This window comes from Heterodontus francisci, chromosome 8, assembly GCF_036365525.1.
Source record: "Heterodontus francisci isolate sHetFra1 chromosome 8, sHetFra1.hap1, whole genome shotgun sequence".
NCBI classification, from domain to species: domain Eukaryota; kingdom Metazoa; phylum Chordata; class Chondrichthyes; order Heterodontiformes; family Heterodontidae; genus Heterodontus; species Heterodontus francisci.
The window spans coordinates 106,161,198-106,174,202 of NC_090378.1; the positions used below are offsets into that span (position 1 = coordinate 106,161,198).

At 49.6% G+C, this 13,005-nt stretch overlaps 1 protein-coding gene across 1 annotated transcript in view; it reads right to left on the reverse strand.

Annotated features, from left to right (window-relative positions):
- Positions 1-13,005, reverse strand: part of si:ch211-267e7.3 (ADAMTS-like protein 2) — a 152,114-nt gene that overhangs the window by 66,160 nt on the left and 72,949 nt on the right. The window contains exons 9-10 of the mRNA XM_068036528.1: positions 6,832-7,009; positions 3,852-4,302 (exon numbers count right to left, since the gene is read on the reverse strand). Coding sequence (XP_067892629.1) covers positions 3,852-4,302; positions 6,832-7,009 — 629 coding nt within the window. The remainder of the gene's footprint in view (positions 1-3,851; positions 4,303-6,831; positions 7,010-13,005) is intronic.

The following is a 13,005-nucleotide window of genomic DNA, read 5'->3' on the forward strand; positions in this document are numbered from 1 at the left end:
AGAAGCTCGACACCATCCAGGACAAAGCAGCCTGCTTGATTGGTATCCCATCCACCACCTTTAACATTCACTCTATTCACCACCAACACACAGTGGCAGCAGTGTGTACCATCTACAAGATGCACTACAGCAACGCACCACAGCTCCGTAGACAGCACCTTCCAAACACACGACCTCTACCACCTAGAAGGACAAGGGTAGCAGATGCATGGGAACACCACCACCTGCAAGTTCCCGTCCAAGTCACACACCATCCTGACTTGGAATTATATCGCTGGTCCTTTACTGTCGCTGGGTCAAAATCCTGGAACTCCCTTCCTAACAGCACTGTTGGTGCACCTACAACCCACGGACTGCTGCAGTTCAAGGCGGCAGCTAGAGGGCGACTGTGCAAGGGTGGGAAGCAAAGCCATTGCTGCATTAGAACAGAAAAGATTGCAAGAGAAACTGCAAAGAGCTGGACAATAGAGGAGAGGCAATGGAAGGACGCTGAAGGGTGTGCAGGAGCGGAAAGAGGCCGAAGGGTGTGCAGGAATGGAAAGACACAGGGGTTCAAATACAGAATTGCCTAAAAGTGGAAGTACAGACTGATGGACCAACAAACTGATCAGACATATATAAAGCACCTTTCACGACCTCAGGGTGTCCCAAAGCATTTTACAGCCAATGAGGTACTTTTGAAGTGTGTTCACTGTTGTAATTAAGGAAACTTGGTAACCAATTTAGGCACAGCAAGCTTCCACAAATAGCAAAATGAAAATGATCGTATAATCTGTTTTAGTGATGTTGGATAAGGGATAAATATTGGCCAGGATATCATGGAAAATTTCCCTCCTCTTCTTCAAAATAGTGCCATGGGATCTTTAATGTCCACCATTCAGGACAGATGTGCCTCGGTTTAACATCTCATCTGAAACCTGGCACCTCTGACAGTACAGCATTCCTAGATTTTGTGCTGAGGACTGAGAGTAGTTTTGGGCCTTTTATCATAGAAAGGCAAAATAGCTACGGACAGCGTACAATGTAGTTTTATCGAGGATGATGCCAGCATTAGAAGCTATAAATGTGAGAAAAACAGATACTGGGAAAATTTCCACAGGAGCAGAGGAGACCAAGACAATATTTAATAGAGATTTTCTGCAATTATAAAGAGTTTTGTCAGAGTGAACGGGAAAAGGTGCTTCCTCTATTTAAGGAGTCAGTGATCGCAAGTTCGCAATTTTAAATTACAACTAAGAGTTAGAAGAGAGGCGAGGAGAATTATTTTGTTGGAGCTTGGAATGCTTTGCCACAATGAGTGCAGACCTGAATAAATGTTTGAAACAATGGAAGATACAGGGTTCTGGGCAAAGAGCAGGGCTTAGAATTAGTGCTGACACTAATAGGATGGGATGAAAAGCCTCTTTCAGTATGGTAAAGTTTTATGTATCTATCCAGAGGCTGCTAGAACACTAGGTGCCTTTGGTAGTGTAGAATATTTTGTCTTATGTCCCCTGACCTTTACCAGTTTGATTAAATTTAGTTAATTTTGTTTAATAGATCAAGTATGGTAGGCCACATTTCCCAGAAATTTCAGGGACAATGGAGGTAATGACTTTGGGCAACAGTGTAAACCAAGCAATACTGATTCAGCCACCCATTACACATCTCTACTAATCCAAAGAAATGCGCAATGGGGGGCTGAACCTGTATCGCTCATTTTTCCACTATCATGCAAAATCAAAATTACCCCCATCATCCCTCTAAGAGAAGACACTTGGTGTATGCTGCCATCTTCCAGATAGTTATTCATTGCTCTATGAGTTTTACATGCTGAGTTCTGCTGAAAATTACTTATGGTTTTTTGTGATGTCACGTTCACGAACGGAACAGTGATGAAATATGAAATGAACTGGAGGAATTATGAAATAGAAGTCAATTGTTGAACTGAACTACAAATGAACACATTTATGCCACAGACAAAATGTAGTAGAGGTCATGTGATCCCTCGTGTATGGTCAATAAACATATCTATCTGTCGAAGACGAAGCACATTATCCACATCCAGCATCCGCAGTATTTTGCTTTTATCCACATCTGAATTAGCTTTGAGGAAAACACATTGAAATGTAAAACAGCCCAGTCCATGAAAACAACTCCTATCTTCTGGAATGGAGCTAACAAAGACTTTTACAGCCAGACTGACTCCACAGTCAAGACTAAAAATAACAGGTGTGAACTAACACCTATTCATCAGAATGGACCCCATTCAGACGCCATCATGGAACAATGGTTGCCATATCATGGAACATTGTATGAATAACCCCGGGGAGAGAGCCCTCAGTCACCTGGCCGACACCCCAAGCAGTATTTTCCAGTGGAACAGCTGTGAGACTGTTCCCGCTAAGCAGGTGCCCTGCTAACTACATCTTCTAACTAATGCAGCAGAGAAATTTCAAAGTGACCTTGGGACGCCCCATCTGCGAATGCGAACCAGGATTTTCCCCATCGACTTCGGATAGAGGCTTAACTACAAGGAGCCTGCAACACTTCATCCTTTTCAAGACAACGAACATTCAGGCCTGCACTGATGAAAGATTTCCTCCCGTAAAAGCTTCTATAGATTCTCTTAAAAACAACAAACTCTTTTATCACAACTGGACACTGTACTCTGTGTGTGCGAGTGTGTGCGAGTGTGTGTGAGTGGGAAAGGTTGCAAACATTTTTCGGTTAATGTGTACAAATAAACATGTTTCCTTTTTTCTTAACATACATGAAAACATGTGATTTGTCTATTTATTTGACCTGAAAAACACTCAAGTACTAAAACATTGTTTTTAAAACATTATCTGTGGTCAGTTGAGAGGTGAAAAGTGGAAGTCACTCACACCACTTCTCTCCCATTTGTGACAGTGATCATCATGTTGAAGGACGTTAGTGCTTGGAAATGGAACACTTGCCCCATTTCAGGCATCCACTGTCAGTACTGAGGCACTCCCAGGACAGGTATAGCAGAGTCAAATACAAACTGCCCCATCAATTCATCTTCATTTCTTGTAGCCATTTAACCCCAAATTAAGGGTTTACATCAGAAGAAACTGGATTAAGACTACCTCAAACCCACTTCAATGAAGATCCTTTCAGTCATCAGACATGTGGTGGAGATGTCAGTCAAGCACAGCTCCCAGGAGTGAAACAACAGTATGCTAGCCTGTTGGCCCAATCACAAATGATTTTGTTCCCTGCATAGTGATTTTTCTAGCAACTCCAATAATTATAAGAGTATTTATAACAAGTCTGAGGAATTTCTGTTAAATGATATGGAAGCTGCCCCGACACAATTCACACACTAAGTTCTAGTTAATGTCAATAAAATCAATCTAGAAAGCTACATCCTCACTGTGGGAAAAGGAGGCCTCTTCCAGTGAGTGAGACACAATTACTGATCGAGTGATGCACGAAGCTCACAGAAAGTGTGTGAAACCTCTCAACCTCCCTCCAGAGCACAGCTATCACATTTTACCTCCTTGGATTTCGTTTTTTTTTTCCAAGAGTATCAGGAAGCATGGAGCAAGAAAAGGCCATTCAACCATCAGTCACATACAAACTACCCTTTGGAGGACTACCTCCTTATTTGATCTGCTGATGGGAAGTTCTGCATAATTTCTCAAAGACAATCAGAACAGGTCGAGAACAATACTCCATCCCCATGTCTATTGTTCAAACTTGACCAATTGCTTTCCTTGGTGTGAGAGGAAATGAGGATTACAATCACTGTATTCCATTGCAGAACCTGGAGGTTACATCCAGGACTGTTACATAAAAGTGGACTGAACTAAGTTCAAGAAAAAAACTTAATAGTTCAATCTTACCTTTCAGTGTCTGGTGACTGAACAGGCTCCGTCCTGTGATTATTCACTAAGTTTAAGAGATGAAATGAAGTGGAATTGGAAAGTGGATAAATTGAATCCGTTAACAGGCTGTAGCTAAATCTCTCCTCTCCTCCAGTGTTGATGCTGGGCTCTGAGCCCGTATGAAGCTGTTCAAGTATGCTGCCCTGATTCGATTCTTCAAGTTGCTGGCTGCTGAGTCCTGTGTTTGAGTAACTGGTGAAGTTCTCAGTCCTGAACTTGGCCGACAGGTTGGCCTGCATCTCTGCACACAGGACAGGTAGAGCCGCGTTCAGAGAGCTGTTCCTACATAACGTTCTCAGACTGCTCTGCTGGGAAGTGCTTCTAAAGTTACTGTGCAAACGGGAATGGTGCAAAGTGCTTGTTGTATTCCACGGCGTAGGGCTCAGACTGATCATGTTGGACTGAAGAGCTGAGAAAGAAAAATAGGATGAGAATTGTGTTCTTTATACAGTAAGTTACCCAAATTCATGAACTCTTCCAATGGTAATTCTGACATATACAAAAGATATAGGATCAAGAGTAGGCCATTCAACCCCTCGACCCAGTTCTGCCATTCTATCACACTGTGCCTGATTTGTATCTTAACTTCATTTACCAGCATTTGTTCCATAACGCATCAGGCTCTGGCACTCTGAAATACGTCTTTGTCGGGTGGGGTGGGGGGGTGCGGTATGTGGAGAAAGACATAACCATAGGATTCATTGTCTGGTCATTTATCTCATTGCTGTCTGTGGGACTTTGCAGTGCGCAAATTGGCTGCCATGTTTATCTACACTCCAGTAGTGATTACATTTCAAAAGTACTTCATTGGCAGTGAAGGTGCTTTGAGGTGCCCTGAGGTGCTAGTTATATGCAAGTCTTTCTTTTCTTATCTGGTGAAGGCAGGAGTGCCATGGAGTCAGCTGAGGGCAGATGGAAGCAAAGGAGTGGGGACATAGAGGCAGTGATCAGTCTGAGGCTGTAGGGGGTACTGGGATAGGTGGCAAAGGAAGGGGTGCACAGGGTTTATAGGAAGGATTATCAGAGGAGGGATAATGAGAGTTTGGGGCAACGTGGATACGTTTGGGGCAGAAGAGAGTGGATATGGTAGTAGGGCCAGTAGGCAGCCATGAGCGGAATAGAATAGTGGACAGAAAATGATGGAATGATGAAAGGTGATGGTCACCCTTGGAAGGACCGTGGATAAGTGGCAGAAGGTGGTGGTGGTGGGTAGATGGAAATCTAAAATGGTAAAATTTTCAATACTACCACTGATAAATATTTTCTGGGTAAGTTTCAAGGGATGAAGAAGAAAGGCAGGTAAATGAAGGTACAAATCGGTCATGATCTGATTGGATGGTGGAGCAGGCTTGAGGAGCTGGCCAGCCTACTCCTGTTCTTAATGTTCAGAGCTGTGTTACTGAATTCTGCATTAATATGAGGGGTTAATACTGGAATTTGGGGAAACCCAGGAAAAGTTGAGGGAAGCAAAACTTTCACACACAACGATGAACAAATGTCCATTTGAGGAAGGTTGGACCCTGATTTTGAATCTTTCCTCTTGAACTGCCCAGGTCATATGGAATTAATCTTGTGACTTGTAAATCTCAGGCTCAGAAACGTCAGACAAATTGTTTGAAGGAATGAGCTCCCACCACACCCGCCCCCCGCCCCCATCATCTGTTTTGACAAGAGCGACTTCCCGTCCTCCAGCTCCAGGTCAGAGGTGAAGCTGACGTCAATGTGACGGTCCAACGCCATGATCACATGATTGCTGCTGTTAAAAACTTCAAAGTGATTCCTAACAACGCACCAGCCCGCTGATGTCATCAGAGTGTGCCAAGCTGCGAAAATGCGCAGCTACATCATGCCAGAACTTAGTGGCGCGTGCATGGGATGACGTCATCGCATATCCGCGCCAGGTCTATCTTCGCGCATGCACGATAAAGCGTCATCGGGTATCTAGGCCCCCCACTCGGCTGAAGAAAGCAGCTGAATGGGAGACTTTGAGGCTGGAGCTCTCCCCCCCTCGGCAACTCGCTCCAGACCTCGCTGCTCCCCCCTCTCCCCTGGCCAATTGCTTTGCGCCACCCCAATCTCAGGCCGCTCGCTCCCCGCACCCTCCACCCACCCCCAGCCACTAGCTCCAGGCCGCATGGCTTCCCTCCTCACGGCCACTCGCTTCTACGTTGCCCTGTCACCCCTTTCGGCTCGCCTGCTTCTTCGGGCGGCGCCTGGTGACTTATGGAACGTGGGAGCGTGCGGCCGAAAGAAGGGAAGTGGCGCATCCTAGAGCTAGCGGCTGGGGGGAGGGGGGTGGGGCAGGGAGCAAATGAGCGACCGGAGAGTGGGGTGGCGTGAAGCGGAGAACAATCAGCCAGGGGAGTGGGGGGGGAGCAGCAAGGTCTGGAGCGAGCAGCTGAGAGGGGAAGCGAGTTGTCGAGGGAGGAGAGCGGCCAGTGGGGCAGAAGCTAGTAGCTGCATTTGGGTGAAATCAGTCCTGGTCGGTCATACAAACGAATCAAAATAACAAATTGGCAGCACATTTTATACTCTGCCCGATTTTCTTTTCTATTGATCAGGGTGCCAATTCATTATCTTCCAATTGAAATTCAATCATAAAATTCCTTTCGTATTTAATAGGTTTATTGGAATATTAAATGGATCTGAGGATTACAGATAGTATCCTATAACTACATAGTAGCATATTACTGGGCTTCCATCCAACTTAATGTAAGGTTAGTTTGCTAGAAAGATCTAGCCATAAGCATTTCCTGTAATAAATTGAGCGGCGCCATCTTTAATCTTGGCAGCTGCCTGAACGTTGCAGAAACTGACGTTCCAGTTGAAGAGCCTGCATTTGCGCATGTGCAAGTACTGCGCCACCTAGTGGTTGCGTTGTCAGCAAACGCAGCCTAAAAACTTTGAATGGCTGCTTCATTGGGAAGCAATGTCTCACCGTTTGGGCCTGGGTGGAGTTTGACTCGAAGCCAGTTGTTGACATTGTCTTCATACTTCGTTTCAGGGACACTGAAGTAGAACGGACTCTCAACGGGTGGCGCGGGCTTGAGCACAGGCGGCCGTGGGATCGTGTACTCATACGTTACGTGTGGCATCTTCCCATTGAGGTTGTAATACTGTTTTAGCAGAAAGAGAAGTAATCATAACCAGAGAGCTACAAAGCCACCTCGGGATAAATTTTAGAATATTGTCCTTGATATAAGCCTAAGCAGAAGGGCCGTGATCCAATAACATTGGGCATCACCAAAGCTAAAAAGAGCTTGACAGCGGAGGAGGCAAATTGAGTGGTGGTTGGTTTGGAGCAAGCTTGAGTTTTAAATGTCCATGGATAGTAAAAGGAAGGCTATTCAGGGAGGTTAAAATGTTCTGCAATATTCAGGGAACTCAGCAACAATGAGTCAGATTTAGAGATTGCACAATAAGTCTTGATTTAAACACAGCGAAGGGTATGGCCCATAGAAGGAACAGAAGAGGAAAATTCAGAGTAGCAGGTTCCATAATGGCATTGATAAAGCAAAGAATCACAAAACTGATTGAGATAGAGATGCTCGAGTTGCCAAGCTACTCCTTGCTACCTGTCCTGAGGTGTCGGAGGTGTATTGGAAGAACCCCCTCACTTAACAAATAGAAATACTGTTTATTTTTCCCCTTTTAGTTGTTAAGAGCATTAGAAATAGGAGTAGAAGTATGCCATTTGGCTCTCGAGTCTGCTCCCCTATTCAACAAGATCATGGCTGATCCGCCATCACAACGCCACCTTCCCACATTATCCCCATATCCCTTAATCCCCTTAGTACCCAAAAGTCTATTGACCTCGGTCTTGAATATACTCTATGACTGAGCATCCGCAGCTCTCTGGGGGTAGAGAATTCCAAAGATTCACAATCCTTTAAGGAAATAAATTTCTCCTTATCTCAGGCCTAAATGGCCAACCCCTCATTCTGAGACTGTGACCCTGTGTGATAGATTCCTCAGCTAGGGGAAACATTTTCTCAGCATCTACTCTGCCAAGCCCCTTAAGAATTTTATAGGTTTCAATTAGATCACTTCTCATTCTTCTAAGCTCCAGGGAATGTAGGCCTAGTCTGCTAAATCCCTCCTCATGAGACAGTCCCCTCATCCCAGGATCCAGTCTAGTGAACCTTCATTGCAACCCCTCTGGGGCAAGTATGTCCTTCCTTAGGTAAAGAGACCAAAACTACACATGCTACTTCAGGTGTGGCCTCACCAATGCCCTAGATAATTGTGGTAAGACTTCTTAATTCTTATACTCCAATCCCTTTGTAAGAAAAGAATGCTTTTTGAAAATCCAAATACACTACATCCACTGGTTCCCCTTTATCTATCCTACTAGTTACATCCTCAAAAAAACTCTTAACTGATCGGTCAAACACAATTTCCCTTTCATAAATCCATTGGTCACTTTGCAACCATTACGTCAACACTTTCTCAACTCCTAACAACTGGACAGCTATGTGGAAAAATGGTGCTATACTATAGGATGTCAAATAATTTATAATGGTCGACTGTGGCCCAGTGGTAGCACTCTTGCTTATGCGTTAGAAGATTATAGGTTCGAATCCCACTCTAGGGACTTGAGCACAAAATCCAGGCTGACATTCCAGTGCAATACCAAGGCACTGCTGCACTATACACTATTGGGGCGGCACAGTGGCGCAGTGGTTAGCACCGCAGCCTCACAGCTCCAGGGACCCGGGTTCAATTCTGGGTACTGACTGTGCGGAGTTTGCAAGTTCTCCTTGTTTCCTCCCACCGCCAAAGACTTGCAGGTGATAGGTAAATTGGCCATTGTAAATTGCCCCTAGTGTAGATAGGTGGAAGGGAATATGGGATTACTGTAGGGTTAGTATAAATGGGTGGTTCTTGGTCGGCACAGACTCGGTGGGCCGAAGGGCCTGTTTCAGTGCTGTATCTCTAAATAAATAAATACAAGGTGTCGTCTTTCAGGTGGACATAAAGGATCCCATGGCACTATCTCAAAGAACAGCAGTAAAGTGCTCCCTGGTGTTCTGGCCAAAATTTACCCCTTAACCGACATCACTAAAACAAATTATCTGGTCATTGTCTCATTGCTGTTTGTGGTACCTTGCTATAAACAATTTGGCTGCTGTGTTTCCTACGTTACAACTGTGACTACACTTCAAAAATAGTTCACTGGCTATGAATGCACTTTGGGATGTCCTGAAGTCAAGCAAGTTCTGTCTTTCCACAGCCAGGTTCAGTCTTATTGGGAAAAATGCCCACAATCAAGTCATCACTGACCAGCAATCACAATCACAGATCTCAAGGAGAGTAGGTGTGGGAAATAGAAATACCAAATGAGTATACGAGGGGTGGTCTACTGAGGTCATACTTAAGCCATACTATTGGGAAACAGGCAGAGGAAGCTCATCTATACACCTGCCCAGGGGGTACCTGACCTGAGAGTGCTTGATGCTGATGGCACAAAAACTCAAAACAAAGGTCAAGATAAGCAGTCTGGGTCATCTACAATGGTTCCAGACAGATAGGAATTGGCTTAATGGGGTCATCTGCAGGACTCCATCTAAAAACTGCATTCGGGGGCACAGTGCATTAGCATATCGTCCTTTCATTGCTTGGACCTCGAATTAGATCTAGGTGAGATGAAAGTGTTTTCCGATAGCTGTGTGAGAACTGAGGTGGAGCAGCCTGAACATCCTTTAATTTGGCAATCTCACTAGGTGGCAAAACAATGGAAATGGAAGTGGGAAATGGAAACATAAGGCTAGCAGCAAATGGTGCTGATCAGGGATGAAGACAACAGCGTCTCCTTTGAACAGGTCAGAATAAGCTTAACACTGCAGCGAGCGATACACAACCTTGCTTGACCATGTTCCATTTCTCAAGCACGAGTATCACTTGTTTTAATCAGCACAAAAAAGCATCATTTTAACATTATTAGCGATCCAATTTTCTGCCTAATAATAGATTTTAAAAATGGTGAAAAGCCAGAAATGGTGAAGGTCAAAAGGAACTTGGAGGTCCAGGTATGCAGATAATTAAAATGTCATGAGCAGCTTGAGAAAGTAAAAAGAAAGGCCAATGGAATGTAGACCTTTAAATCTAGAGGTCTAGAATACAAGGGGGGTAGCCGTCATGCTTCAGTTTTACAAAGCCCTCGTTACACCACACCTGGATTACTGCAAGCAGTTCCCAGCCAGAATGATACCTGGTCTCCAAGGGTTAAATATGAGGCGGGATTACATAAACTAAGTTTGTGTTCGCTTGCATTTAGAAGGTTAAGCGCAGGGGTCGGCAACGTGTCCATACACGGACACCAGTGTCCATGAAAAACAATTTTGAGGTCCGTGATTGGTAATTTCAGGGATGAGAAATTGCCCATTGGCTTCTTCAGACAGACTTTGAAAAAATCACAATTGTCAGTTTCATAGGTTACAGGTGCTGAAGCAGAATAGTGTTTCCCAACATCGGACAAATTCGGGGTTTTCAGGCGGGTCCTGGTATTTTTAAAAAACACCGAAATCACTATCAAAAAACCACGAACTTCGAGTGGCAGAGACAGAGAGAGAGAGAGAGAGAGTGGGGGGGGAGAGAGAGAGAGAGAGAGAGAGAGAGAGTGGGGGGGAGAGAGAGAGAGAGAGAGAGAGAGAGAGAGAGAGAGAGAGAGAGAGTGGGGGGGGGAGAGAGAGAGAGAGAGAGAGAGAGAGAGAGAGAGAGAGTGGGGGGGGAGAGAGAGAGAGAGAGTGGGGGGGGAGAGAGAGAGAGAGAGAGAAGAGAGAGTGGGGGGGAGAGAGAGAGAGAGAGAGTGGGGGGGGGAGAGGAGGAGAGAGACAGTGGGGGGTGAGAGAGAGAGGAGAGAGAGAGAGAGAGTGGGGGGGGAGAGAGAGAGAGTGGGGGGGAGAGAGAGAGAGTGGGGGGGAGAGAGAGAGAGTGGGGGAGAGAGAGAGAGAGTGGGGGAGAGAGAGAGAGTGGGGGGGAGAGAGAGAGAGTGGGGGAGAGAGAGAGAGTGGGGGAGAGAGAGAGTGGGGGGGGAGAGAGAGAGAGTGGGGGAGAGAGAGAGAGTGGGGGAGAGAGAGAGAGTGGGGGAGAGAGAGAGAGTGGGGGGGAGGAGAGTGGGGGGAGAGAGAGGGGGGGGAGAGAGAGTGGGGGGGAGAGAGAGTGGGGGGGGAGAGAGAGTGGGGGGGGGAGAGAGAGTGGGGGGGGGAGAGAGAGTGGGGGGGGGGAGAGAGAGTGGGGGGGGAGAGAGAGTGGGGGGAGAGAGAGTGGGGGGGAGAGAGAGTGGGGGGGGAGAGAGAGTGGGGGGGGGAGAGAGAGTGGGGGGGGAGAGAGAGTGGGGGGGGAGAGAGAGTGGGGGGGGAGAGAGAGTGGGGGGGGAGAGAGAGTGGGGGGGGAGAGAGAGTGGGGGGAGAGAGAGTGGGGGGGAGAGAGTGGGGGGGGGAGAGAGTGGGGGGGGGAGAGTGGGGGGGGGAGTGAGTGGGGGGGGAGAGAGAGTGGGGGGGGAGAGGAGAGTGTGGGGGGGAGAGAGAGTGGGGGGGGAGAGAGAGTGGGGGGGGGAGAGAGAGTGGGGGGGGAGAGAGAGTGGGGGGGGAGAGAGAGTGGGGGGGGGAGAGAGAGTGGGGGGGAGAGAGAGTGGGGGGGGAGAGAGAGTGGGGGGGGGAGAGAGAGTGGGGGGGGGAGAGAGAGTGGGGGGGGGAGAGAGTGGGGGGGGGAGAGAGTGGGGGGAGAGAGAGTGGGGGGGGAGAGAGAGTGGGGGGGGGAGAGAGAGTGGGGGGGGAGAGAGAGTGGGGGGGGGAGAGAGAGTGGGGGGGGGAGAGAGAGAGTGGGGGGGGGTGAGAGAGAGTGGGGGGGGGAGAGAGAGAGTGGGGGGGGGGAGAGAGAGAGTGGGGGGTGGAGAGAGAGAGTGGGGGGGGGGAGAGAGAGAGTGGGGGGGGGGGAGAGAGAGAGTGGGGGGGGGAGAGAGAGAGTGGGGGGGGGAGAGGAGAGGAGAGTGGGGGGGGGGAGAGAGAGAGTGGGGGGGGGGAGAGAGAGAGTGGGGGGGGGGAGAGAGAGAGTGGGGGGGAGAGAGAGAGTGGGGGGGGAGAGAGAGAGGGGGGGAGAGTGAGGTGGGGGGAGAGAGAGAGTGGGGGGGAGAGAGTGGGGGGGAGAGAGTGGGGGGGGGAGAGAGTGGGGGGGGGAGAGAGTGGGGGGGGGAGAAGTGGGGGGGGGAGAGAGTGGGGGGGGGAGAGAGTGGGGGGGGGGAGAGAGTGGGGGGGGGGAGAGAGTGGGGGGGGGGGGAGAGAGTGGGGGGGGAAGTGAGTGGGGGGGGGGAGAGAGTGGGGGGGGGGGAGAGAGTGGGGGGGGGAGAGAGTGGGGGGGGGGGAGAGAGTGGGGGGGGGAGAGTGGGGGGGGGAGAGAGTGGGGGGGGGGGAGAGAGTGGGGGGGGAGAGAGTGGGGGGGGGAGAGAGTGGGGGGGGTGAGAGTGGGGGGGGGAGAGAGTGGGGGGGGGGAGAGAGTGGGGGGGGAGAGAGTGGGGGGGAGAGTGGGGGGGGGAGAGAGTGGGGGGGAGAGAGTGGGGGGGGGAGAGAGTGGGGGGGGAGAGAGTGGGGGGGGGGAGAGAGTGGGGGGGGGAGAGAGTGGGGGGGGGGAGAGAGTGGGGGGGGGAGAGTGGGGGGGGGAGAGAGTGGGGGGGGGAGAGAGTGGGGGGGGGGAGAGAGTGGGGGGGAGAGAGTGGGGGGGGGAGAGAGTGGGGGGGGGAGAGAGTGGGGGGGGAGAGAGTGGGGGGGAGAGAAGTGGGGGGGGGAGAGAGTGGGGGGGAGAGAGTGGGGGGGGAGAGAGTGGGGGGGGAGAGAGTGGGGGGGGAGAGAGTGGGGGGGGAGAGAGTGGGGGGGGGGGAGAGAGTGGGGGGGGAGAGAGTGGGGGGGGAGAGTGGGGGGGGAGAGAGTGGGGGGGAGAGTGGGGGGGGAGAGAGTGGGGGGGGAGAGAGTGGGGGGGGAGAGAGTGGGGGGGGAGAGAGTGGGGGGGGAGAGAGTGGGGGGGGGGGAGAGAGTGGGGGGGGGGAGAGAGTGGGGGGGGGAGAGAGTGGGGGGGGGGGAGAGAGTGGGGGGGGGGAGAGAGTGGGGGGGGGGGAGAA